The sequence below is a fragment of the Pseudorca crassidens genome, chromosome 15 (assembly GCF_039906515.1).
Source record: "Pseudorca crassidens isolate mPseCra1 chromosome 15, mPseCra1.hap1, whole genome shotgun sequence".
Lineage (NCBI taxonomy): Eukaryota > Metazoa > Chordata > Mammalia > Artiodactyla > Delphinidae > Pseudorca > Pseudorca crassidens.
The window spans coordinates 6230396-6257294 of record NC_090310.1 but is presented as its reverse complement, the minus strand read 5'-3'; the positions used below and the strand labels follow the sequence as shown (position 1 = coordinate 6257294).

The window sequence follows — 26899 nt, the reverse complement described above, 5'->3', positions numbered from 1 at the left end:
AATATTTATTTATTTTTATTGGGTTGCACCAGGTCTTAGTTGCAGTTCGCAGGCTCCTTAGTTGTGGTTCGCTGGCTCCTTAGTTGTGGCACACAAACTCTTAGTTGCAGCATGCATGTGGGATCTAGTTGCCTGACCAGTGATCGAACCCAGGCCCCCTCCATTGGGAGCACGGAGTCTTCACCACTGGGCCACCAGGGAAGTCCCTAAAGAGCTTTCTTAAAAGGCATAAATCCACAGGGACAAAGACAACCAGATAGGAGACCACAGCCACCAACTGTTTGAACCTACAAGTAGATGTAGCCAAGCGTCATCAAGAGCTCTTCGTGTAAGACACCTTCCCAAGTTCTCCCCTTAGTCCTCAGAATAACAGTACATAGAAGGTTCTCTCATTATCACCCCCTTTTTACAGGCACAGGGGAGTTAGGTCACTTGGACGAGGTCACATAGCCACAGAGCCAAGCTTTAAACCCAGGTGGTCTGGCCCCAGAGTCTATGCCCATGACCACTGTGTATCTGCCATGAAAGCACTCACTTGGCAGAGCAGAGAAAACTGAAGCTGATCCCACAGCACTCGGGAGACAGGAGTAAACAGAACCATGCCGCTGGAGGCCAGAAAGACTCAGGAACTGCATGCACCAGGTACCTCTGTAACTGGAAGTGTTAAGTGAGGGTGAAAACAGAGGACTGTTTAAAGTCTATGTAATAAAGTATTAGACTTCCCTCTTGTACTTGGTTGAATAATGTTCCCCCAAAATTCATGTCCACCAGCAATTTCAGAATATGACCCTATTTGGAAATAGGACTTTCAGATGTAATTAGGTAAGTAAGATGAGGTTATACTGGAGTAGAGTGGGCCCTAATTCAATGATTGAACAGACACACAGACACACACAGAGAGAAGGAAGCAATATGAAGATGGAGGCAGAGACTGAAGTGATTGCTGCCACGAGCCAAGGACACCAAGGATTTCCAGCAATCACCAGAAGCTAGGAAGAGGCATCGAGCAGATCCTCCCTCAGAGCCTCCAGGAAGAACCAACCCTGCTGACACCCTGACCCCGAGCTTCTGGCCTGCAGAACGGTGAGACAATACATTTCTATTGTTTTAAGCCACCCAGGTTGTGTTACTTTATTATGGCCACCTCCCCTAGCCTGTAGAAGACTGGGGGATATTCTCTACACATGTTGAACTGGACGTACTCTGGACTTGGAGACACCTGGCAGAGAGGATGTCAGGATGCATTACTGAAAGCAGAAGGAGTCATGAGATTTCTACCACCCTTCATCTCCTGGGCAGAAGACTAGGGAATTCCTTCTTGGGAAGCAGAACAGCCCAAAGGATCTACAGACCCTGATATTCAGGGATTCTCCAGCCAGACAGCTCTACACCGAAGCCCACCATTGACAACTCCCACACATCCTCAAACACAAGCAGACAGGCAAGGACTAGCCAGCATTAAAGGGAAAGATCCAAACGAACAGAAAAAGGAGCTCAGAGGAACAGAAGCAGTGTGGGAGGAGGAAGGGAGCTTTGGAAAACAGTCACAGTGGCCTGAGTCCTGTGCTGATGTGAAATCAGAACAGAGAGCAAAAAGGCGCTCACAGAAATAAAAATAACACAAGACGTAGCATCCCATTGAAAGGTATGAAAGTGAAGTTAAATGATTCAGTCCAAAAGAAAAATAGAGACAAAGATGGAAAGTGGGAGAGAAAAAAATAAGAAAAATAAAGAACCGTTGCAGGAGTTTCATCATCTGACCAATAGGGGTTTCAGAACAGATAATTTTTAAAACTTAAAGAAATAATTCAAGAAAACTTCCCAGAACCAAAGGGCAAGAGTCTCCATACTGAGAGGTCATTGAAGTGCAATGACCAATCCAACATGGTAGCCCCTAGTCACATATGGCTAATTAAACTTAAATATAAATTACTTAAAATTAGATAAAACCAGACAAGCAGTTCCTTGGTCACATCAGCCAGATTTCAAGTGCTCAGTAGCCTCAAGCAGCTGGAGGCCACAGTATTGAACAACACAGATAGAGAGCGTTTTTATCAGCGCAGAAAGGTGGATGGACAGCTCTGGCCTAGAACAATGGATGAAAGCAGATCCACCAGGACACAGAGTCATGACATTTCAGAAGACCAGGGACAAAAAGAAAATCCCAAAAGCTTCCAAAAGGGAGTGGGGACAAGAAACAGATCACACACAAAGGAAGAGAAATCAGAAGGGCATTAAACTTCTCAACAGCAATACCAGAAGCAAGACTCTGCGTCTTCAAATTCAGACAGAAAATTCTGCCCCACCTAGAATTCTACGCCCAAACAAGCATGAATGCAAAACAGAACATTATTCAGACACGCAAGTTCTTAAAAAAAAAAATTTACTCCTAGGCATCATTCCCCAGAATGTGACGAGATGATGCCCTCTACCAAAACAAGGGACAAAACCAAGAAAGAGACAGATCCAGGTAACTCAGTGCAGCAGAGAGGCAAGGGGAATGCCCAGCATGACGGCCATGTAGAAGCAGGAGCAAGCAGCCTAGGCCTAAGCAAGGAGAGAGCCTGGGGAGGGCTTGAACGTCCTGAGAGGGGAGTTACACTTCTGGCGGAAAACAGGTGATAGACTGGGACACAGAAAACTCATCATTACTAGAGGAATTATTGGTTCCAAGGAAAATGAAAAGATGTCAAGAACAGAAACAGAAGCATAGACGTGTGCATGGCTTCAGTGTGAATAATGAGAACTTAGGTCATAATGAGGCAAACAGCAAATAAGAATTCCATTCCTTTCCCTGTTTTGGGAAGGCGGGAAGTGGGTGTGAGGCAAGAAGGATACCGGAAACCTGAACTCTCATCTCCCAGAGTAAGCAAGAAACAGTAGGATAAGCATGTCATTTAATGACATGGCAACAAACGCCAGAAGAAACTTCTAAGTGGGGTGAAAATGGACACTGGAGGGAAAAACCAGAGTGGGGATCAGGTAGAGCAAGGCAGCTCTAATTTTGTTGTAAACTGGGTAGGACTGTTCCACTTTTTAAAGCATGTATGTCTATGAATTTGGTTTTTCACAATAAATTTTAAAAGCGCCAGCTCAGCGGTCACTTCCTCCCAAACCCCTTTGGGACGAAGTGCTCTGTCTCTTGCTCCCAAAGCCCCAGGACCAACCTCTCACCATATTGAATTGGTCTGTTCATGGGTCTGACATTTCCCCACCAAACTGGAAGCATTTCATGCCTGACCCAGAGAGGTACCCAGGAAATCTCTGTAAATCCAAACAGAAGCCCGGACAAGAACCCCCTGCTGACCTCCCAGGCATGTTTGAGGTTCAGATGAAACTCCTGATAGCGGGTGCTTGGAAATCCCCAAATGGCATAAGGATGAGCGGTGCCCCAGGCGTCCACAGGGTGCTTCACAAACAACCAGGAGATGTTTTCGCAAAGGGCCTGCAATGTGCTTAGCAGCGGGCTGGGCCCTAAAAGGACACCCATGGGGCCAACATTAGCCTCAAAGCCCCCGTGCCCTTTGGGTGGTTCATCCCAGCAGGGGGACTGATGAGGTTGTTTGGAACGAGCACAGCTTAATGATTAAGGTCACAGGTCTGGTTCTCTCTGGTCTAAGAGTCACCCCTGCTGACCTGGGCCCTTCTCACTGGCCCAGGTCCCAACCCCCCACTCCACCCAGCCTTGATGACAGTGCACATGCACTGCTGCAGGTTCCTTTCACCCTCCTGTGACAGCTATGTGCAGGCCCACGGGCTCTCTCCTGAGATCCTGTATAGGCTGAATTGTGTCCCCTCCAAATTCATAGGTTGAGGTCCTAACCCCCAGTACCTCAGAATGTGACCGTGGTTGGAGATGGGGCCTTTAAAAAGGCAATTAAGGCTTAAACAGGTCATATGGGTGAGTACTACCCAATACGACTAGTGTCTCTTTTTTTTTAATTAATTTTTATTGGAGTATAGTTGCTTTTACAATGTTGTGTTAGTTTCCACTGTAAAGTGAATCAGCTACACGTATAGATATATCCCCTCTTTTTTTGCCTTCCTTTCCATTTAGGTCACCACAGAGCACTGATCAGAGTTCACAGTAGGCTCTCACCAGTTATCTATTTTAGATACAGTTTCAAGAGTGTATATATGTCAATTCCCATCTCACAATTGACTGGTATCTTTATAAGATGAGGAAATTATGACAGACAAGCACAAAGGGGAGACCATGTGAAGACACAAGGAGAAGACTGAAGGAACCAACCCTACTGACACCTTGATCTTGGACTTCCAGCCTCCAGAACTGTGAAAGAACACATTTCAGTTGTTTAAGCTGCCCAGTCTGTTACACATTGTTACGGCAGCCCTGGGAAACTAATACAGTCCCTTCTCCTTCCCTCATGGAGGACTTCTGGGACGCTGTCACCACACTTGGAGCAGAGGTTCCTGGGGGCAAGCAGGGCAGGGAGACCCGTGGGCTCTCTGCAGACTAGGCTCTGCGTGCAGGGCCACACTCCAGACGTCTCGGTGCAGCCGGGGCTCATCCTGCCCAGCAGCCTCCTCCCCCACCGAGACATCTAAGTGAGGAACCTCAGTGTCCCACCTCCCCTGCAGCCTGGAGGACCCTCCCTCCAGGCTGGAAGCCACAGAACAGAACTCAAGTGAACCCCACCCCGACCATGGAGGCCTGCGAGGCCCACTTTCTTATTCCCAAAAGTCCTAACCCCTCCCTACACACCAGACATCATCTTGGAGGATTTGGGAAATGATGAGTCAGTTGCCAAGACTAAACTCAAGGAGCTCAGGTTACCCAACTGAGACTGAGAAGCCACTGACTAAGCACTTTAAGGCATGAAGTGGGCAATCCAGTTCCCCTGTCTGGCCTCTCGTTCTGCTTTTCTGGGCTTTAACCTCTCCTAATGGAGCCCCAAAGAGTCAGACCTGAGTCCCCAAAGCACAGCAGGTACGTATGGCACAGGCCGGAAGGGAAGCCACTGTGAGTGGCGACAGGCTGCTCAGGCCAGGACCCTGGGTTCCTCTCTCACTCACCCCTACCTCCAGTCCATCCTCAAGGCCTGTCTATTCCTCCCACAATATGCATTTCTGCTGTGTCTGCTCTGAACCACCTCCACTTCCTGAATCTTTCACCTGAATACCTGGGCAGATCCCAGCCAGCCCCCCACTTCCACTCTGCCCCCTCCTGGCCAGTCTCCCCACTGCCCCTGCAGGGGAAGCAACCTGTGTTGCTCTCCTGCTAAAGACCCACCGGTGGGTTCCAGATGCACTTATTAAAAGTCAGCCTCCTGCCACGGGCCCCTGAGGCCCCTGCCCACCCCTCCAGCCTCATCTCCTTTTACTACCTGCCTCACTCGTGGCCCTCCAGACACATGGTCTTCTGTTATTGTCAGACAAAGCCAAGACCTTTCCTGCCTCAGGGCCTTTGCACTTGCTGTTTCCACCACCTGGAATGCTCCTCCCCTAATTCTTCATGTCTCAGCTTAAAATACTGCCTCCTCAGAGAGGCCTCCCCTGACCCTCTGGACTAATTGCATCCCCCGTTACTTGCCATCTCAGCACCATGTTCATTTCCGTCTTGGCGCTTAGGTGATATGTAATTGCTGTATTTGTCTCCTCATTGTCTCTCTCCCCACTGGGATGTGAGCCCCTCGAGGGCAGGGACCCCGTCTGTCTAGTTTGCCCTCACATCTTCAACACTGAAAAAGTACCTGGCACACAATAAGAGTTCAACAAACACTGATTGAAGAAACTAAAACTCTGGAATGCTATGGAACATATGCAAGGTATGTCCACATGGCTCCAGTCTCCTTTGACAGAACCGATGGCTTCTGACAGTGACTGACGCCTGGCATGGCCAGGGCCCCTGCGAGGGCGTTTCCTCTCTTTACTCTGAATGAGTGAGCCGCCAGCTGTCCCCAAGGTCTCATGTCTCTGCAGGAAATGGAACTGGTTTTCTGCTGATTCAGCACCCGTCATTCCCTTAGGAGGGAAACTTAACAGACTAGTCACTGGCAAAGGGGATGACGGCAACATGCGGCTTTGACCAGTGATCCATCCCCTATTGACCTTGCCACGCAAATGAAATTTCTGTTGTTTTAAGCCACCCAGCTTATGGTACTTTGCTAGGGCAGCCCTAAGGCATTAATACAAGTGTCATTCAAACCTGCCTCTAATAAGATTGGCTTCCACTGGGCATCTTATGAACTTCCTGCTGGAGTGAAGTCATCAAGCGTCACAGTTCTGAAGGGAGAGACATGCTTGTCATCTCAGGAAGTGCCAAATCATTATCAAAGAGCCCCGAATAACAGGAGAAATCACAGGTGAGGTCAGCATCCTGATTAACAAGTCACATTAGCAAAACCAGGGAAGAGGAAGGAAGGCAGGGGAAGAGGAAACCCTGGGAGAGCCTGAGGGTGTGGGACTTTCGAGAAGAGTCATTCATTCAACAAGGATTTCTCAGCACCTGCTCTTGCCTAATAGCCTTCAGAACTTTCAGGTAGAAAAATCATGGGAAAAAGTCTTTCTTTACAAGAACTCAAAATCTAGTTTAAAAAATATGAATACTTTAACTTGATTAATGGTCGTTTAAAGCTAGAAGAGATATTAGAAATTAGCCTATGGTGGTCCAGATTCCTTCATTCAGCAAAAAGCATTTATTATTCATGACTATTCTTTGGCATCCTCTGTTCCTGGCATTTGAGATACAACATGATCAACAAAATCTCCACCCTCAAAGAATTTATATTCTAGAGGAGAAGGTAGACGATACACAAACAAGAAAACAGATGGCAAAGAGCAATGATGACACAAACCAAGGCAAAACGGTAAGAAGTGATGAGGGTAGTTCAGGATGGTCGGTTGGCAAAAGCCTCTAAGGAAGTCGTGTTTGTGCTGGGTCTTGAATGACAAGAAAGAGCTATGAAAGTGTGCAGTAAAGGATTAACTCAGCAGACCTGAGTTGTCCAAACCCTGCACATTCCAAAGAAGGGTCTGATCCTGTCCAGCTCCAGGGAGATAACCTTTAAATAAGTAAATGAGATTTAGGCCAAGAACAACCAAGGGGTCTGCCCAAGGTCACACATTGATGTGGAGGAAGAACTGAACCCAGAGCTTAGGTGTCTGCTGACCCTGACGCAGGGGGTTTTCCCTGAAACAGTAGAAATGGTAGAAATGGGACAGGCTTAGGAGTCACACAGACATAGTTCCAAACACTGGTTCTACCCTCATTAGCTATGTGACCCTGGGGAATCTTTTAACCTCTCTGAACCTCAGCATCCTCATCTCTAAAAAGGATTCGATGTATATTCCATGGCTTGTGTGAAAAGTGTATAAGAAAATGGATGTAAACCCCAGGTACGGGCTTCCCTGTGGTGGCGCAGTGGTTGAGAGTCCGCCTGCCGATGCAGGGGACACGGGTTCGTGCCCTGGTCCGGGAAGATCCCACATGCCGCGGAGCGGCTAGGCCCATGAGCCATGGCCGCTGAGCCTGTGCATCCGGAGCCTGTGCTCTGTGACAGGAGAGGCCACAACAGTGAGAGGCCCAGTTACCACAAAAAAAAAAACAAAAAAAAAAACCCAGGTACATAATAGGGCTCTTAGTTTTAATTTCCCCCAAACAGATAAATACTTGGATATAAATAGTTAATTTAGAGGGTGATCCCAAGAAGTATTTTGAGAGGATAAAGAATTGACTCAAGGAAGGTAGGAATGCAAATACAGTGTAGTCATACCTTGGAGATATTGCAGGTTCGGTGCCTGACCACTGCTGTAAAGTGAATATCGCAGTAAAGCAAGTCACACAAATTTTTTGTTTTCCCAGTGCATATAAGTTATGTTTACAATCTGTTGTAGTCTACTAAGTGTGCAATGGATTATGTCTTTAAAACAAAAAACAACAACGTACATACCTTACTTTCAAAATACTTTACTGCTGAAAATTGCTAAACACCATCTGAGCCTTCTGCAGGTCATAATCTTTTGCCGGTGGAGGGTTTGAAATGTTGTGAGAATTACCAAAACATGACAGAGACACGAAGTTGAGCACATGCTGTTGGAAAAAAATGGTGCTCATAGACTTGCTCCATGAAGGGAAGTAAGTTTGCTTTTATTTCTCCACCATCAAGCACCACGCCTGGCAAGAGAGCTTAGGAAAACATGCTTATCTAACTGAATGACAGTGAGGGCCTTTTGAGGCCCAGGCTTTCCCTCCTGCCCTGCCAACTGCTGACGCTGGCCCTACCTCCTGTTCCAGAGCCTTCTACAAGCCACTCTCAAGTGCCTACAGCTCTCCCCATGGAGCCCGGCACAGCCCTGGAAGGCAAAGTCTCTGCAGGGAGACAACACACAGAATTGCTGGGTTGGAACAAAGGACATGTCTAAGAGATGAAAGATGGAGCAGAAAGGAACAGGGCAGCAGCTTAAGTGAGTACTGCAAGATCAGCCAAAGGGTCAAGTCTGACCCTCTGGATCAGCTCTTTTCAAGCAAGGACCACCCCTAAAGGTGGGAAACAGATGTCAGAAGATGATGATGCCAAGTGGACAAGGCCCAGGCCTCCCATCAGCTTCACCTAGAACAGCTTTGTAAACTGAGGCTAAGCATTCCTTCTAAGAATGTAGTCAAGGGCCACAGAGGGTCTCTGAGGCACAGAGTGACCTATGGAAGGGAGCAATGGAGAAGGCAGGGAGTGGAAAGCAGGAACCAGCTGGATCTGCCCAGACATGAGATTACAGAAGAAATGAAGGAATAACCAGAACAGTGTTGTTGGGAGGACGTCATCGTGAGAGTCCAGACCCCAAGGTCCCACTCCAATCTGTCGTTCACTCACTTGATGGACAAGACCCTTGCACTCTCAGCTCCCTATCTGTCACGTATGGAGGTTGTACAGCATGTTCTCAGTGCCAGGTACTAGGAGTCCATGAGCTAAGTTCAAAACTTCCAAGGTTACAGACCTAGAAGACAGAGATATAAGGCAAGGGTGGTGACTGAGATCATTAACCAGGTGGAATATGTTGCAACACAAATCAAGTCACAGCAGTGCCAACACTTACCTGATGTTTTCCTGCAGCACTACTTTGCTGGCATAATCCTTGTTGAATATTAAACAACGAACTCAATGTGGCACATGAACTTTATGAAGTTCAGATTATAATCAGACTAGTTTATGAAAGTTGAGAATATGCATTCAGCTCACCCCAGGAACACACTATTATGGGACAACTCTGGTGCCAGCCACTAAAAGTCAAGATTTCTTTGACAGTTTCAATTCTCTAAGAATATGTACATTGAAAGGCAACCTAAAAGTTTGTTACCTGCATGCCCAGAAATTATATTCACCCCCAAAAGAGGCCTTATGTATACTGCCTGAAATATTATAGGCTCATACCCATTAAATTATTAATTAAATTATTAACTTATTTAATTAATAAGTCAATGCTTATGAAGTTACTTTAGAAGTAACAGAAGCCAGAAATTTTCAAATACCTCTCAAGAAGGAGGCCCTTAGTCTCTGATAGGCTGGTAGAAATGGAGTCACCTTTTTTTTTTCTACACAGTAACTCAAAACCATACAAAAATATATAGATCTACAGTAAAGGTAAATATATGGACAAATATAAATACCTGTGTTATTGTAACTTTGATTTCTAACTCCACTTTTTATTCTACTATAGGATTTAGAAGACAAATGCATAAAAAATAATTATACCTCTATATTAATGGGTACACAACATATAAAGATATAATTTATGACATCAATAACATAAAGTGGGAAGGTGCAGAGCTGTAAAGAGGTAGAGTTTTATGTAAGTAAATTTGAAAATAGGTTGTTATGGGACTTCCCTGGTGGCACAGTGGTTAAGAATCCACCTGCCCTCAATATCAAAAAAACAAACAACTCAATGCAAAATGGGCAGAAGACCTAAATAGACATTTCTCCAAAGAAGATATACAGATTGCCAACAAACACCTGAAAGGATGTTCAACATCACTAATAATTAGAGAAATGCAAGTCAAAACTACAATGAGGTATCACCTCACACCAGTCAGAATGGCCATCATCAGAAAATCTACAAAAATAAATGTGGAGAGGGTGTGGAGAAAAGGGAACACTCTTGCACTGTTAGTGTGAATGTAAATTGATACAACCACTATGGAGAACAGTATGGAGGTTCCTTAAAAAACTAAAAATAGAACTACCATATGACTCAGTAATCCCACTACTGGGCATATACACTGAGAAAACCATAATTCAAAAAGAGTCATGTACCATAATGTTCACTGCAGCACTATTTACAATAACCAGGACATGGAATCAACCTAAGTGTCCATCGACAGATGAATGGATAAAGAAGATGTGGCACATATATACAACGGAGTATTACTCAGCCATAAAAAGAAATGAAATTGAGTTATTTGTAGTAAGGCGGATAGACCTAGAGTCTGTCATACAGAGTGAAGTAAATCAACCTAGGGGCAGGACAGGAATAAAGATGCATATGTAGAGAATGGACTTGAGGACACGGGGAGGGGGAAGGGTAAGCTGGGATGAAGTGAGAGAGTGGCATTGACATATGTACACTACCAAATGTAAAACAGATAGCTAGTGGGAAGCAGCTGCATAGAACAGGGAGATCAGCTCGGTGCTTTGTGACCACCTAGAGGGGTGGGATAGGGAGGGTGGGAGCGAGACGCAAGAGGGAGGGGATATGGGGATATATGTATACATATAGCTGATTCATTTTGTTATACAGCAGAAACTAACACAACATTGTAAAGCAATTATACTCCAATAAAGATGTTAAAAAAAAATAAAGAATCCACCTGCAAATGCAGGGGACACGGGTTCAGGAAGATCCCACATGCCATGGAGCAACTAAGCCCATGCACCACAACTACTGAGCCTGCACTCTACAGCCCGTGAGCCACACCACTGAGCCCACATACCGCAACTACCGAAGGCCACGCGCCTAGGGTCTGTGCTCTGCAACAAGAGAAGCCACCACAATGAGAAACCCACGCACTGTAACAAAGAGTAGCCCCTGCTCGCCACAACTAGAGAAAGCACGCGCGCAGCAACGAAGACCCAACAAAGCCAAAAATAAAATAAATAAATAAATATTTTAAAAACAGGTTGTTATAATTTTAGGATGTTTTATGTAACCCCCATGGTAACCACAAAGAAAATATCTATAGAATACACACAATAGGAATAAGAAGGAAATCAAAACATGTCACTACAAAAAAAATCAACCAAACACAAAGGAAGGCAGTAAGGGAGGAAATGAGGGTCCAAAAAAGCTATAAGACACACAGAAGACAAATATCAGAATGGTAATAGCAAGTCCTTCTCTATTAGTTAATTACTTTAAATATAAATATAAATGGATTAAACTACCCAATCAAAAGACAGAGATTGTCAGAATGGGTAAAACAAACAGAATCCAATGATACTGTGTCTATAAGAGATTTGTTTTAGATCTAATGACATACATGGGTTGAAAGTGAAAGGTTAGAAAAAGATATTCAGTGTAAATTATAACCAAAAGAGAGTAGGGATGGCTATTCTAATATCAGACAAAGTAGACTCTAATTCAAAAACTGCAGGCTCCCACAGATATCTCAGTGGAGGGTCACATAGTGTTCATCAGCATGGATCCCAATGACCTGCTTTGCAGAGGACACAGGTAGCCTTTGCGACTACAGACTACTTGAAGAGGCAGACACCACTCCACACCCCTCCCAAGAAGGAGTTGCTGTTGCACCACTTCAGGATGAGGGCTGTCAGCCCTCCTTAACCTTGTGAATGTCCCAGGCCCCAGAGCCATGGCTGCTCTGCCTGCACCCACACTTCAGACCCTGACTCCATTACCACTCTGCATGCACAGAGTAGCTGAATGGATTAAAAAATAAGACCCCTCCCGTGAGCTATGGCTGCTGGGCCTGCACGTCCGGAGCCTGTGCTCCGCGACGGGAGGGGCCACGGCAGTGAGAAGCCTGTGTACCGCAAAATAAATAAATAAATAAATAAGACCCAATTCTGTGCTGCTGATATGAGACTCACTTTAGCTTTAATGACACCCATAGGCTGAAAGTAAAGGAATAGAAAAAATATATTCCATGCAAATGGAAACCAAAAAAGAGCAAAGGAGTTATACTTGCATCAGACAAAATAGACTTTAAGTCAAAAACTGTAATAAGAGACAAAAAAGGTCATTATATAATGATAAAGGGGTCATTTACTCAAGAAGATCTAACAAGTGTAAATATACATGCACCCAACCTTGGATTACCTATATATATTAAACAAATATTAACATATCTGAAAGCATATATTGATATACCCCACTTTCAACAATGGGTAGGTCATCCAAACAGAAAATCAATATGGAAGTATTGAACTTGAATTACATTTTAGACCAAATAGACCTAGCAGACATATACAGAACATTCCGTCCAACAGCAGTAGAACAGACATTCTTCTCAAGTGCACACAAAACATTCTCCAGAATAGATCATGTGTTAGGCCACAAAAAAAGTATTAACCAATATGAGAAGACTGAAGTTATATCAAGCAACTTTTGTGACCACAATGGCATGTAACTAGAAATCAATAACAGGAGGAAACTTGGAAAATTCACTAATATGTGGAAATTAAATGACACATTCCTGAGAGTAGTATTGACATATATACACCACCGAATGTAAAATAGTTGGCTGGTGGGAAGCAGCAGCATAGCACAGGGAGATCAGCTTGGTGCTTTGCAATGACCTAGAGGGGTGGGATAGGGAGGATGGGAGGGAGGCTCCAGAGGGAGGGGATATGGGGACATGTGTATGCATATGGATGATTCGCTTTGTTGTGCAACAGAAACTAACACAGTATTGTGAAGCAATTATATTCCAATAAAGATCTATTTTAAAAAATTGGAAGAAGTCAATGACACATTTCTGAACAATCAATGGGTCAAATAAGAAATCATAGGGAAATCAAAAAATACCTTGAGACCAACGTAAATGGAAACACAACATACCAAAACGTAGGGGATGCAGCAAAAGCAATTCTAAGACAGAAGTTTATAGCAGTAAATGCCTACATTAAAAAGAAAAAAGAACAATCTCAAAAAAACAACCTAAATTTACACCTCAAGGAACTAGAAAAATAACAAGCTAAGCCCAAAGTTAGGAGAAGGAAGTAAAGAACAAAGACTGTAGCAGAAATAAATTAAATAGGGACTAAGAGGACAATAGAGAAAAATCAATAAAACTGATTTTTTGAAAAAATAAAATTGACAAATCTTTAGCAAGACTAAGAAAACGAAAGAAAAGAAATAAATAAAATCAGACACTGCAGAAATGCACAGGTTCATAAGAGACTACTATGAACAGCTGTACATCAAAAACATGGCTAACCTAGAAGAAATGGATAAACTCCTGGAAACATACAACCTACCAAGACTGAATCATGAAGAAACTGAAAGTCTGAACAGACCTATTACTAGTAAAGAGATTGAATCAGTAATCAAAAATATCTCAGAAAAGAAAACTCCAGGACCAGATGGCTTCATGGTGAACTCCACCAAACATTTTTAAAACTTAATGCCAATCTTTCTCAAACTCTTCCAAAAAATCAAAGAGGAAGGAAGACTTCCAAACTCACTTTTATGATACCAGCATTACCCTGATACCAAAGCCATGCAAAGACACTACAAGAAAGAAAACTATAGACCAATACACCTAATGAATATTGATGCAAAAATTCTCAACAAAATACTAGCAAACAGAATTCAAAAGAACATTATAAGGCTCATACACCATGACCAAGTAGGATTTATTCCTGGAATGTAAGGATGGTTCAACACACAAAAGTCAATCAGTGTAATAAAACATATTAACAGAATGAAGGGGGAAAAAAATCACTTAATCATCTCAACTGATACAGAAGAATTATTTTACAAAATTCAACATCCTTTCATGATAAAAACACTTAACAAATTAGAAATAGAAGGAAACTACCTCAACGTAATAAAGGCCATATATGAAAAGCTCACAGCTAACATCATACTTAATGGTCAAGAGTTAAATGCTTTACCTCTAAGAAACAAGACAAGGGCCTTCACCACTTCTGTTCAACATAATACTAGAAATCCAAGCCAGAAAAATTAGTCAAGAAAAAGAAATTAAAGGCATCCAAATCGGAAAGAAAGAAGTAAAATTATCTCTGTTCACAGATGAAAGGATCTTATATGTTGTAAACCCTAAAGATTACACACACACAAAATGTTAAAACTAATAAACAAATTCGGCAAAGTTGCAGGATATAAAATCAACATACAGGGACTCCCCTGGTGGCACAGTGGTTAAGAATCCTCCTGCCAATGCAGGGGACACAGGTCCGAGCCCTGGTCCGGGAAGATCCCACATGCCGCAGAGCAACTAAGCCCACAACTACTGAGCCTGCGCTCTAGAGCCTGTGAGCCACAACTACTGAGCCTGCATGCCACAACTACTGAAGACCTCACACCTAGAGCCCATGCTCCACAACAAGAGAAGCCACTGCAATGAGAAGCCCTCACACCATAATGAAGAGTAGCCCCTGCTCGCTGAAACTAGAAAAAGCCCACACCCATGCAGAGCAACAAAGACCCAACACAGCCAAAAATAAATAAATAAATATATTTTTTAAATTACAAAATACAAAAATCAGTTGTGTTTCTATACATTAACAATGAAGAGTATGAAAAGGAAATCTTAAAAACAAGTCCATTTACAATAGCAGCCAAAAGAATAAAATACTTAGAATTAAATTTAACCAAGCAGGCAGAAGACCTGTACCCTGAAAGCTATAAAAATTTGCTGAAAGAAATTAAAGACACCAATAAATGGAAAGACACCTCATGGTCATGAATGGAAGAATTAATGTTGTTAAGATGTCAATACTACCCAAAGCAATCTACAGGTTTAATTTAATTTCTATCAAATCCCAAACAGCAGGGTTTTTCCCCTAGAAATAGAAAAACCCATCCTTAAATTCATATGGAATTTCAAGGGACACTGAGTAGACAAAACAATCTTGAAGAACAAAGTTGGAGGTCTCACACTTCCAGATTTTGAAACTTACTACAAAGCTACAGTAATCAAAACAGTGTGGTACTGGTATAAAGACAGACATATAGACTAATGGAACAGAATAGAGAGCCCAGAGGTAAACCCTCATAAAAATGGCTAGGTGATTTTTGACAATAGTGCCAAGACCATTCAGTGGGGAAATAACAGTCTTTTCAACAAATGGTGCTGGGAAACGTGAATAGCCACATGCAAAAGAATGAATTGGGACCCTTACCTTATACCACATACAAAAATGAACTAAAAATGGATAAAAGCCCTAAATGTAATATCTAAAACTATAAAACACTTAGAAGAAAACATAGGGGTAAAACTTCATAACATTGGATTTGGGAATAATTTCTTGGATATGACACCAAAAGCACAGAAAACAAAAGAAAAAACAGATAATCCTGATCATCAAAATTAAAAGTATCTGTGCATCAAAGGACACAATTAACAGAGTGAAAAAGCAACCTATGAAATGGGAGAAAATATTACATATCTTATATCTTATAAGGGGTTAATATCCAGAATACATAAAGAACTCCTACTACTTAACAACAAAGAAAAAAATTTGATTTAAAAATTGGAAAAGGATTTGAATAGACATTTCTCCAAATATATACAAATGGCTAAGCCATTTGTTTATTCAAATATGAAAAAAATCTTCAACAGCACTAATCATTAAGGAAGTACAAATCAAAACCACAGTAAGGTACCACCTTGCACTCATTAGGATGGCTACTATTATATATATATCTATTTTATATATATATATGTATACACACACACACAAGCATACCTCAGCGATATTACACTGCATGTTTGCTATCAGAGCACCAAAATAAAGCAAGTCACACAAATTTTTTGGTTTCCCAGTGTACATAAGAGTTATTTTACACTATACTATATTCTATTAAGTAAGCAATAGCATTGTTTATTCATATATATATATATCCCTTTGCTGTATACCTGAAACTAACACAACATTGTAAATCAACTATACTTCAACTTAAAAAAAATCACAATTTTTAATAAATGACCATCAACATGAACATTGGAGTTCTGATCTGATTGAATAAACAAGATGAGTTCCCTGGACTGAAGATTAAAAGAAACTATTAAGATATCCCCTGTAGACAAAAGTTACAAATTAAACCATTAAAGCAATAACTTTCCAGTAGAAAAACCCTAAGGAGATGATGTGGAGCCCAGGAGAACTGGGCCCAGCCAGACCCAAGGTAATCACTGCACATTTATTTTCAACACTGCCCATTGGGTACTGCTCCCTAGAGGCCACAAGTAGCTCTGCAAATAATCCAAGTGTGAGGCCCACACACCTCTCTGAGGCCCAAGAATCAGGGACTGGAGCCTCCTTGCTCACCCTGCATTCCAGGCACAGATGCACTCCTCACCCTGCTTTCCATGGGGCCAGAGGTTGTGTCTCTGGCTGTAGGCTGCTTCTGAGCTGTCTGCCCCTCCTTAGGAAGAGAAGCAAGTCAGGAGGAGGCCGATTCCTTGGGTGGGGAAGAAATCAGAAGATTTCTTGGCAGAAATCAGAAGAACTGGACAGGACAGTGCCAGTGTAGGGACGAGAGGAGACACTCCTCTCCCAATGCCCCCAAAACATATAAGCACAAAGGCCTCTCCTCCACTTCTCAAAGATAGGCAGGACCAGAGACCAGCCCGGGACCTTGGAAACCAGCTAGGACTCCAACCTCATCACTTTATAGAGAAGAAATCAGAGCACAAACTTCCTAATATCACACAGGATTCAATTCCTGGACAACCTCACTCAGCCCCTGCCCTCATTCCCGACTATGGAGGCCTATCCAGTAATTCCACCCACTTCTAATGCTTATCCCTGGTAGATACAATTGATAATGTTTGCTGACATTAAGACCGGCTCAGAAGCAGAGCAAGTGACTGCCCACCATGGCCTATTTCACATCACGTTGAATGTAAGCAACTTGGCAAGGAAAGAACTAGTGGAAATTAAACCTCAAACTGTTCCCATTACCCTCCAAATTAACATCTTATTTTTGTTGGCGGATGTACATTCTGAAATAGATGTCATCTGTATGTACATGCTATCTTATGTTCTGCTTTCAAAGTCTGTATCATAGACAAATAGCCACATATTGACACATTCTTTTGTTTTGTTTGTTTTGTGGTACGCGGGCCTCTCACTGCTGCGGCCTCTCCCGTTGCGGAGCACAGGCTCCGGACGCGCAGGCTCAGCGGCCATGGCCCACGGGCCCAGCCACTCCGCGGCACGCGGGATCCTCCCGGACCGGGGCACGAACCCGTGTCCCCTGCATCGGCAGGCGGACTCTCAACCACTGCGCCACCAGGGAAGCCCAGCATTCTTTTGTTTTTAATATCTGTATAGTATTCCACTGCATTGATAAATCATAGCTGCAAAGCTATTCTCTTACTATTTTGAGCATTTGGTTGTTCCAATTTTTTTTTAATTTAGGAAGGAATAATGTTTCAACAAATATCTGAACAAATTACCTTATTTTTCCGTAGGATTCGTTTCCTGCTGTACAGTCCCTAATGTAAAATTCCTACATTTATTACATTTACTTAACTTGTAAACCTCTGTAAGTTAGATAATAGTACCTATCTGTTGAGTCTGGGGTAGAATTTAAAAGCTAATATTTAAGCACTTAGTACAGTGCCTTCTGTAGAGTATATATTTATTATTAATTTATTACTACTAATAAAATATCTATATACTTACTTGGAAAGCATGATCACCTAAATATACCTAAACCTTTCAATTAAAATCTATTTATATCATATATATACCTTTATCCATTACAACTTTCTTTGAACAAATATTTCATTTTTAAGTTGAATTAAAATCCAAATAATCTATTTTATCATTAGTGGGATTTTTCAGTGCTTTTTTTGTGGTTTTATTATTGATATATCAGTAACCAATTTACTGATTTTTGTGTGACATTATAGCCTACAACTTTACTCAACTAACTTTATTTTTAGCAATGACTTCATTTCTATTAAGACTTTAGTTATAAGAGATATTGTGTAAAAAAGTTATGTTTTTATCTCTTTAAGATAACCATCACCAGCATTTCTAGTGAAATATTATATAAGGAATAATAACAGAGAACATCCATTTCTTGTTCTTTTGCGGGAAAAGGTTTAAGTCTTCAGTAAACAAGATGTTGAATCTTGTTTTTCAATACACAGCTTATTATATTAAGACAAAACTCTCCTAATGTTTTCAGAGTTTTAATCTATAAGGCAAATGATACATTTATCTGGATGCTTTATCCAGGTCTAATTACATTATTTTTATATTTTGTTCATGGTGAACGAGGTTACTGGATTTCCTTGAGTTTAACAGTTAATTCTTTTAATGTGTTATTTTCTTTGCAGATATTTTACTTGGGGCATTTATATCCATATCTATGATCAAAATTGCTCTAAAATATTCCTTTCATTGTCTTTGTTTACCTTGAGTTTAAAATATTTGCCTCTAAAAGTGAATTGAATAATAATTGTAATAGTAATAGCCTGGTTAACTGCTTACTATGTGCAATGCACTGTCCTATACAAGTTATGGGAATTTTCTCATTTAATCCTCACAACAGCCCCTTTAAGCAAATATTATTACTCTATCCATTTTACAGATTATTAATATGCTATAATTTTCTATATTTTAAATTTTTTTATTACTGAATGAATTATTGGTTCTTAGAAGATTTTGAAGACATTGGAATCAGATGCCCCTTTAGAAACTATTTAATAACTTTATGTTTTTTTCTCTATTATCATTATATTTATGTTCTCTAATTCATTTTTGCATCTTTGGGGATATTTCATACATTTGTAAGTAGCCATCTATTTTTCATTTGATAAGATGTAATAGCCCACAACTGAAAAGAATATTCAACTTAAATATAAATCTTTTGTATTAAGTATGTTTTCCAAATCCTGACTTCATTTTAATTCTCATTATCAAAATTGATATTGTTTATCAATTGTTTTTCAAATAATCAATTATCAGATTTCTGCTTTAATTATTTTTCTTCTATGTGGTTTGTTTCCATTTTTTGTTTTATTATCTATATTTTGCTAGCACCTTTAATTTGTTGTTTCCCCCTCTAAATTATTTAAACAGAGTTAATTATGGCTCAATGATTGGAGAAAATTAAACATGAGAACCTCGAAGTCAAAGACAAGCATTTTTCTCCACCTCTTGGGCTTTCATAAAATAGGTCCAGTGTTCAGGCTGACACAAACCCCAGAGCTGCAGTGGTCACCAGAGAGAGATGCAACTGCCGATGACGCAAGAAAACAAAGTCAACCCATGTGCTGGCTGCCCAAGGATCAGGAACAGAAATGAAACCTGAACAAACAGGTGTCCAAGTCCAGGCATGTATGGGTTAGTGCAGTGTTGCCCACAGTGTGAAGCCCGTACCTACAGGGGTCTGAAAGTTGGCAGTAGGTGGTTTACAGAGATGGAGACAAATAGCACCAAACAGCCTGGTGAGAAAGTGATTCCCTTTTGAGTTCTTTCTACTTCTCCTCCAACCCTTCTGATCACCTCTCAGAAAAACACTCAGGTTGGTGCTATTTCCCTAACTCCACTCTACAACTTTGCATTCTCCTTTTTTAACCAAGTAAACGTGGGTTTCAGACTCAGAACTCTCTGCAGGTAATGGTACTGGCTAAAATTCAATAAGCGATACTGCTTTCTTATGTTATAATGGTGTACAAACTTTCTTTTCTAATAAATGAATTTCAATTAACAAAATTAGTGAATTAAATAACTATTAAGGAAACAAAAATACAGGTGATAAGTAAATATGATTGACATTTGGAAGACGCTAGGTTGATATCAGGTGAAGGAGGACTATCTTTAAGGTCTCACCCAATCTCAAAGGCATGAGGTCACAAAGGGGGACGTTAAGAACAGCTACCCATTCGTTCAACAACACTGATGTCTCCTATAGTCCAGACACGGTCCTAGAAACTGGGAATATGGTAATACATAAAAATAAAGTTTCTGCTCTCATTCTCATGAGCTTATATTCTAGAGAAACACAGTGATGATAGATAGATAGATAGATAGATAATAGATGATTAGATAGATAATACAGATGATAAGAGAGAGAGATGGTGCTGAGAATAAAAACAAAGCAAAAATAAGAAAGAAGACAGATTCAGGGGTACTATTTTAGATAGCTGGTGGGGGAACCCTGAACAGAGGTGACATTTTAGCAGAAATCAAACTAAAGTAAATCACAATGGAACAGAATTCTCGGCAGTGGGATAACAAGTACAAAGACCCTAATGTAGGAACGTGCTTGATGTGTCCAGGTAGAGTGAGGAGGCCATCGTGGCTGGCCTGCCAAAAGTGAGGGACAATAAAGGAGGTGAGATCAGGGAGAGGGCAGAGGCCCAGGTCATGCGTAGCCCTGTGGGATTTGGCAAGAACTCTAGGTTTCGTTCTGAGTGAGATGGGAAGCCACTGGAGGATTCTGAGCAGAGAAGTAACATGATCTGACTTACATTTCTTAACATTCAACCCTGGATGCTGTGTAGAAACAGACTGCTGAGGCTTTAGGGAGCCCGGTTAAGAGACGATTGTAGGGCTTCCCTGGTGGCACAGTGGTTAAGAACCCGCCTGCCAATGCAGGGGACACGGGTTCGAGCCCTGGTCCCGGAAGATCCCACATGCCGCGGAGCAACTAAGCCCGTGTGCCACAACTACTGAGCCTGCGCTCTAGAGCCCACAAGGCCATAACTACTGAGCCCGCGAGCCACAACTACTGAAGCCAGTGCATCTAGAGCCCATGCTCCACAACAAGAGAAGACACCGCAATGAGAAGCCCTCGCACCACAACGGAGAGTAGCCCCCGCTCGCTGCAACTAGAGGAAGCCCGTGCGCAGCAACGAAGACCCAATGCAGCCAAAGATAAAAATAAATAAAATATAAATAAATTTTTAAAAAATAAAGAAATAAGTAATGAAATCACTTTACATATTTAAAAAAAGAAGAAGGGGAAAGTGACCAGCAGTGCTGGCTCCAGCTTGTTGGGTTTCTGTTGGGTTTCGGGAGATGGAGCCTGAGTAGACGAGCAATGGTGGCCTTAAGGAGGGAAGTTCCAGGAACTGGTGGGGAGGCCTGAAAAGGGGGCTACGTGAGAGAACAGGAAGGGGGAACTGGAGAATGAGTACTGACCACATTTTGAGGACTTTTGCGGAAAAGGGGAGTAGACGAATGAGCTGATGGCCGGAGGGGAATGTGAGGTCAAGGGTGGGTTTTTCAAACTGGGGGATGTCTGCATGCTGACAGGAATGGTCCAGATGCTACGGGGGTGGTGATCCTTTCTGTTTGAAGTCAGACGTTTTGAGCTTTGGTGTTCTTAAAATAGGAGCACTAGGAAAGACTATCTTCCTAACCAGTGGGACATAGTAACAAGGAAATTTTCTTCTCCCATACCTCTGGGGAAGTGGGAGGATGGGAAGGAAAAGAGAGGATGGAGACACCCTGGTTCAAAAGGAACATTAGTCAAGAAAGGGACAGAGCTTTTGTCACTGCACCACACGTGTCAGTCTCGGCACCTATGCTGCAGCCACACGAACAAGCCCTCTCTCCCTAGTACAGGCGACCCTCTTCCACCATGTCCCTGCCCTATCCAACCTGCTCCACACTCCCCTCCTCCTGCCCCTGTGCTGGTCACTGCAGGATTCCCTGATCCATTTACACTGATGCCCCAAGTTTAAGTTTACCCCGTAGTACTTCCTTGGTCTTTTTGAGAAAATCAAAGTACTGCTTTGAAATCAGACCAACCTGGAATCAAATCCTGATGTCTTCCGGGGAAATTATTCAAACCCTCTAGGTGTCAGTTTACTCATCTGTAAGATAAGAATAATGACACCTACCTTATATGCGATGTGAGGATTAACTACATGCACATACATGCACACGCCTAGTCCTGTATATGACACGCAGTAGGCGCTCAATGTCAGCTCCCTAGGCTAAGGAGTTACCTTTCCATTTGACTAGAAGCTTCTGGGGAACAAGAACCATTTCCTTCACTGTGTTCTCATCTCTCACATCACCCAGTTTTAGAGCTGTTTTAATCAGTACTGATCAAATGAGGATTTAACCCATATTAAATACATGTTTCCCTTCATTCTTACTTTTCACCAAACAGATTTCTCTTAGCCTCCTGCATTTATATCTTACGGTTGTCCTTTACCAAAGATTCTTGCCTTTGGGCCACCAAATACTCAAATTCTTTAAAAAAAAATCACATCAGTAAAACATTCATTCAAAACGAGCCATTTATTTTCCATACTAAGGCATAGCTCAACAGAGGCCAAGAGCTCAGCTGGGTCCTGCTGCAGAGCTGAAATCTCCATCCCTGCTGTACGCTGCCCAATTGAGCTGGTAAGCTCCTTTGCTCCAAGCAAAATGGCGGCACAGACAAAGCCTCCCCAAGACCGTTTACCCCTTTCACTGCCTGCCCAGTTCCCAGGTGGGCCATACCGATTCCCATAGCTTTTCCAGACTGATTTCCCCCGTCAGCTGTTCCCCATCCCCAAGCAGCACAGTAACTCCAGCTGCTTCTTTCTCCCCCTCCCTCTTGATGATTTACATTCTATAGGACCCAAATCCCAACTAACTATGTCTTGTGAAGCACTGAAAAATCATTTCTATCTAGTGAAACTTCAGCTGAGCTCGCACTGAACTGTTACGAACTCCAACTTTGAGGGATCCCTATGCTGCCCTGCTGCCCACTCTGTTACTCTGGGCAACGTTACACCTTCAGTTTCTCTTTGTAATCTGCAGGGGCAACTCTTTCCCTCCAGAGGTGAGGCCCTTCCTGGGCCAGCCCCAGCAGAAGGGTTGGCTGAGCTGTCCCAGTCAGCAGGCTCTTCTGTCCAGGTTTGCTCTGGCCAACTCCATCCCACAGCATCATCACCAGGACCAAGGTGGCCCAGAGTCGGTGACGAGTGGCAGCCGGAGCATCTTGATCCCTGGGCTCCATGTGGGTGGAAGAACATGGGAGATAAAATACTGGTGGGGAAGGAGGTTTGTGCGGAAGGAGGATGTTTACGAATATTACCCTCAGGTTCCACGTATGTGCCACGGTGGTTCCAGAATCCTGTACAGCAAGGGCCTTCGGGTGGCAATCCTATTGGGAGTAGGAGGAAATTACATTCCTATAGCTCTTTACTTACAACATCACAACAAAGAATGAGAGTATGACAGAATTTTGGGGGGCTAAGACACCCTAAGTACCCCCCTTGTTGCCACCACTGGGTACCGGGCCGTATGTCACAAGGATTCTCCTTGGAGAGACGGCACATGGGGCTTTGTGGGGCTCAGGTGCAGTAGTATTTTGGTGGCAAAATCACTAAAATCCTGACTTTGGGATCTGTTGAGGCCACAGGACTCCCTGGTTGATAGGTAGAGAGATTTCTTTTGGGTTTCTACCAAATGAACACAGAGATGTGAGCTGAGGGATTATATGAGGGAAGGAGGGAGGCATGGGCGTCTCCATCTTCTCTAAAGTCTGCTCCTGGTCTGGCTCTCCTAGCAGGAGCAGCCAACCATGGAGAGGCGAAACCACACACAAGCGCCTCTGCGTTCATCTTCCTAGGGCTCTCAAGCCAGCTCGAGAGGCAGGAGCTGATCTTCGGGCTCTTCCTTGTCATGTACCTGGTCGGGGCCGCAGGGAACTTGCTCATCATCCTGGCCATTGGCTCAGACTCCCACCTCCACACGCCCAAGGACTTCTTCCTCAGCGACCTCTCCCTGGTAGTTTTCTGCTTCATCTCCGCCACAGTCCCCAAGATGCTGGTGAACATCCAGACACAGACTCAGTCCATTTCCTATGGCTGCTGCCTAGCCCAGATCTACTTCTGCATTTTGCTTGTCAACATGGACAGCTTCCACCTGATGGCCATGGCTTATGACCTCTACACAGCGACCTGCCAGCCCTTGCACTACTCCACGGTGATGAGTATGCCAGTCTGTGCCCTGATGCTGGGGAGCTCCTGGCCCCTCGCCAACTTCCACTCCCTGCTACACACCCTCCTCATGGCCCGGCTGGAGTTCTGTGCCAGCAACGTCATCCCTTACTCCTTCTGTGACCTTGCTCCCCTGATCCAGCTCTCCTGCCCCAACACCCAACTCAACCAACTCATGATTCTGCTGGAAGGGGGACCTGGCGGTCCTCATCCCCTTCCTTGGCATTCTCGTCTCCTACATCCACATTGTGTCTGCTGTGCTACAGGTGCCATCTGCCCGGGGCAAACCAAAGGCCTTTTCCACCTGTGGCTCCCACCTTGCTGTGGTCATTCTCTTCTATGGGACCATCACAGGGGTCTACCTGAGTCCCTCATCCTCCCACGCAGCTGACAAGGATTCTCTGGCTTCAGTAATGTAGATGGTGGTCACCCCCATGCTGAATCCCTTTATCTACTGCCTGAGGAACAAGGACATGAAGGGAGCTCTAAGGAAACTGGTCAACCTGAAGGCTTTATCCCATGGGCTGTGACAGCAGAGCTCTCCTTCAGGGCCTCTGTGCTAGAGGAGGATGAACCCCAGGGACAGGCTCCACACAGAGAGGGTGGGAGGAGCACAGACCTCATCGTCCTGGGTTGTCACCATGGCCAGGGAAGCCTCTCATTGCTCCATAAGTAATCTGCAAGTCCCAAACTTCTTGGCCCCTGCACTGACTGCCCAGACTACCAAAGGGGAATAAACTCTCCCGTAAAGACAGGACCACATAAACAGGTATAAACTAGCTCTATCTGCAGACCTTCTGGAGGGGGTTCATGTGAAGGGTGAGCTCATAGGAATCTGTGACCTATGCTGACAGCCTGTGCCAAAGAGATGCCCTCTGAGTGCCCCCATGCACCCCACAGAGCCTCAGACCCTTAACCCTCAAGCATCCCAGTTTCCAAACTCCTCCAGTTCCTCCACCACCACCCCACACTCTGGGTTGAACCTAGCTTTGGAGACAGGCTTCACGGTCCTCCTCAAAGCTGTCCCACTCTCGGCCTTGGGCCCTGCCGGGTGGAGCTCCACAGCTCTACCTACTTGTATCAGGAATGCCTATAATGACTGTCGCAGCTGACCACCTACGCAGGCCCCATACTGTCCCACTTATGTGCTTTTCTTAGGAAAGAGAGGTCTGCTGGCCACACGGTAAAGAGAGAAGAGAGGCTAGACTTAGAGCTGGTTCTCTGGGTGTGAAGCACATAAAAGGCATGGGCCACAATAATCCTTACGAAGGTGCTTCTCTACAGGAAGGACCTGGAGAAGGAGACAAAGGGGAAAGGCCTCATGTAACAAGTTTATGGCTGAAGAAGTTGTATGTGGCCTCCTGAGCAACAGGATGATATCCTAGGCTGCAAGGGGTATGGCAGAGCTGGGAGAGCATTACCCAGAAAGTCAGCACAACGGGCATCCAGTCCTGGCCCGTCCAATTACCAGCCATTTGACTCCAGTCCCTCTGAAATTGACCATTCTACCAAACACACCGTGCATTTTTGTCCCTCTCATGCTATTCCAGCCATCCCATTTTGCTCATTTCTATCAAAACTCTCGCTGTCCTTCAAGCTCGCATAAAATACCACGCCCTTCGTGAAGCCACCTCGAGTCTCCCCAGTCAAAAGGAAGTATTTTTTTCTCCTCTGGAACTCCATATAATTTGAATTCTATTATAGCCCCTTTCATGCTCTGCTTTGCATTCTTCCACTTTGCAGAGTTCACCTCAACTCTACCCCAAACAGGATTGTTGGAGTCGAGTTTAAAGATTTTTTTAAATTTTAATGTTTTGATTTAAATTGACAGCAGACATGGAAAAAGAACACTTATGGCCTTTCTCCCCATGATTTTGCCTTAACCAATACTTTTATATTTCCCCAACACCAGACAAGGAAAAAGAGTTTACCAAGCTGGTTGATCAGAGCCCAAGGAGTTCTCTGGTCCATATTTTATGAAGGGCAGTGTGCCCTAAAGGGTCATCATCCAGGCATGAAGCTCCCTTCCTTCCAGTCTGGCCCCCGACTGCTCATCTTCTATCCGTATGTCTGGTTGGAGTCTCCACTTAGGTCCAGTCACTTCTCTCGCTCTCTGTCTCTCTCTCTCCCCACCATGCCTGAGCACACAGGTCCTCAATTAAGATCTGGGGCTGAGAGTGGGAAGCAAGGGAGGCCAAAGCTACTTTTCAGCCCACCTTTTACCAGTGAGCCCATGATGGAGGTTACTGGGTGTAACTCAGATACTAACAGAGTTGTACTTTGGCTCAAAGTTTGCTATTGTTCCTTGAACATATTGTTTCCTTGGGATCCCTCAGGAGTTGGGACTATTGGATTTCAGCTCTCCTGGGTCTCTAATCATAAAACTACAATAATAGCCATAAAATCTCACCTCAAACCCATGAAAATGATGTGAAGAAAAGCTGACGTCAGCATGGAGAAGAGGTCTTCGTATGCATTTACTATAATGGTGAATAATACAATGGTTTGGCCTCAAGGTAAAAAAAAAAAAAAAAAGAAAAAGAAAAAGATTTTTTAAAAAAAGTTGGGGGGGAGGCAGTGACAAATAAATTTGAAAGACCTTCAACTGACCTTGCTCATCCATGGGTTGTGAGGACACTGCCTGCTCTGATGCCTACTTTTCCAAGGAAGGGCGTAGGATAAGATAACCCTTCTCTTACAGCAAACACCATTTCAGCCTGGTTCAAGTCCTGGTCTGGAGGCTGTAAATAAGAAGGAATGACCTGCACA

At 43.5% G+C, this 26899-nt stretch overlaps 2 protein-coding genes across 4 annotated transcripts in view; one reads left to right on the top strand and one right to left on the bottom strand.

The window, feature by feature from the left end:
• Nucleotides 1-26899, bottom strand: part of ZSCAN25 (zinc finger and SCAN domain containing 25) — a 51996-nt gene that overhangs the window by 6341 nt on the left and 18756 nt on the right. Inside the window, exons 8-10 of one of the 3 annotated variants that reach the window (XR_010934794.1) lie at nucleotides 23820-26892; nucleotides 23224-23292; nucleotides 21942-22006 (exon numbers count right to left, since the gene is read on the bottom strand). The gene's annotated coding sequence lies outside the window, so the exon portion shown is untranslated. Of the gene's footprint in view, nucleotides 1-8831; nucleotides 8956-21941; nucleotides 22007-23223; nucleotides 23293-23819; nucleotides 26893-26899 lie in introns of all 3 variants that reach the window. The other 2 variants (XR_010934795.1, XR_010934796.1) reach the window with 2 other exon arrangements.
• LOC137206525 (putative olfactory receptor 1F12P) lies at nucleotides 23582-24660 on the top strand. The gene is given in 3 exon segments (XM_067705223.1): nucleotides 23582-23731; nucleotides 23734-24320; nucleotides 24322-24660. Coding segments are annotated over 3 exon segments (945 nt in total). The 5' UTR covers nucleotides 23582-23712.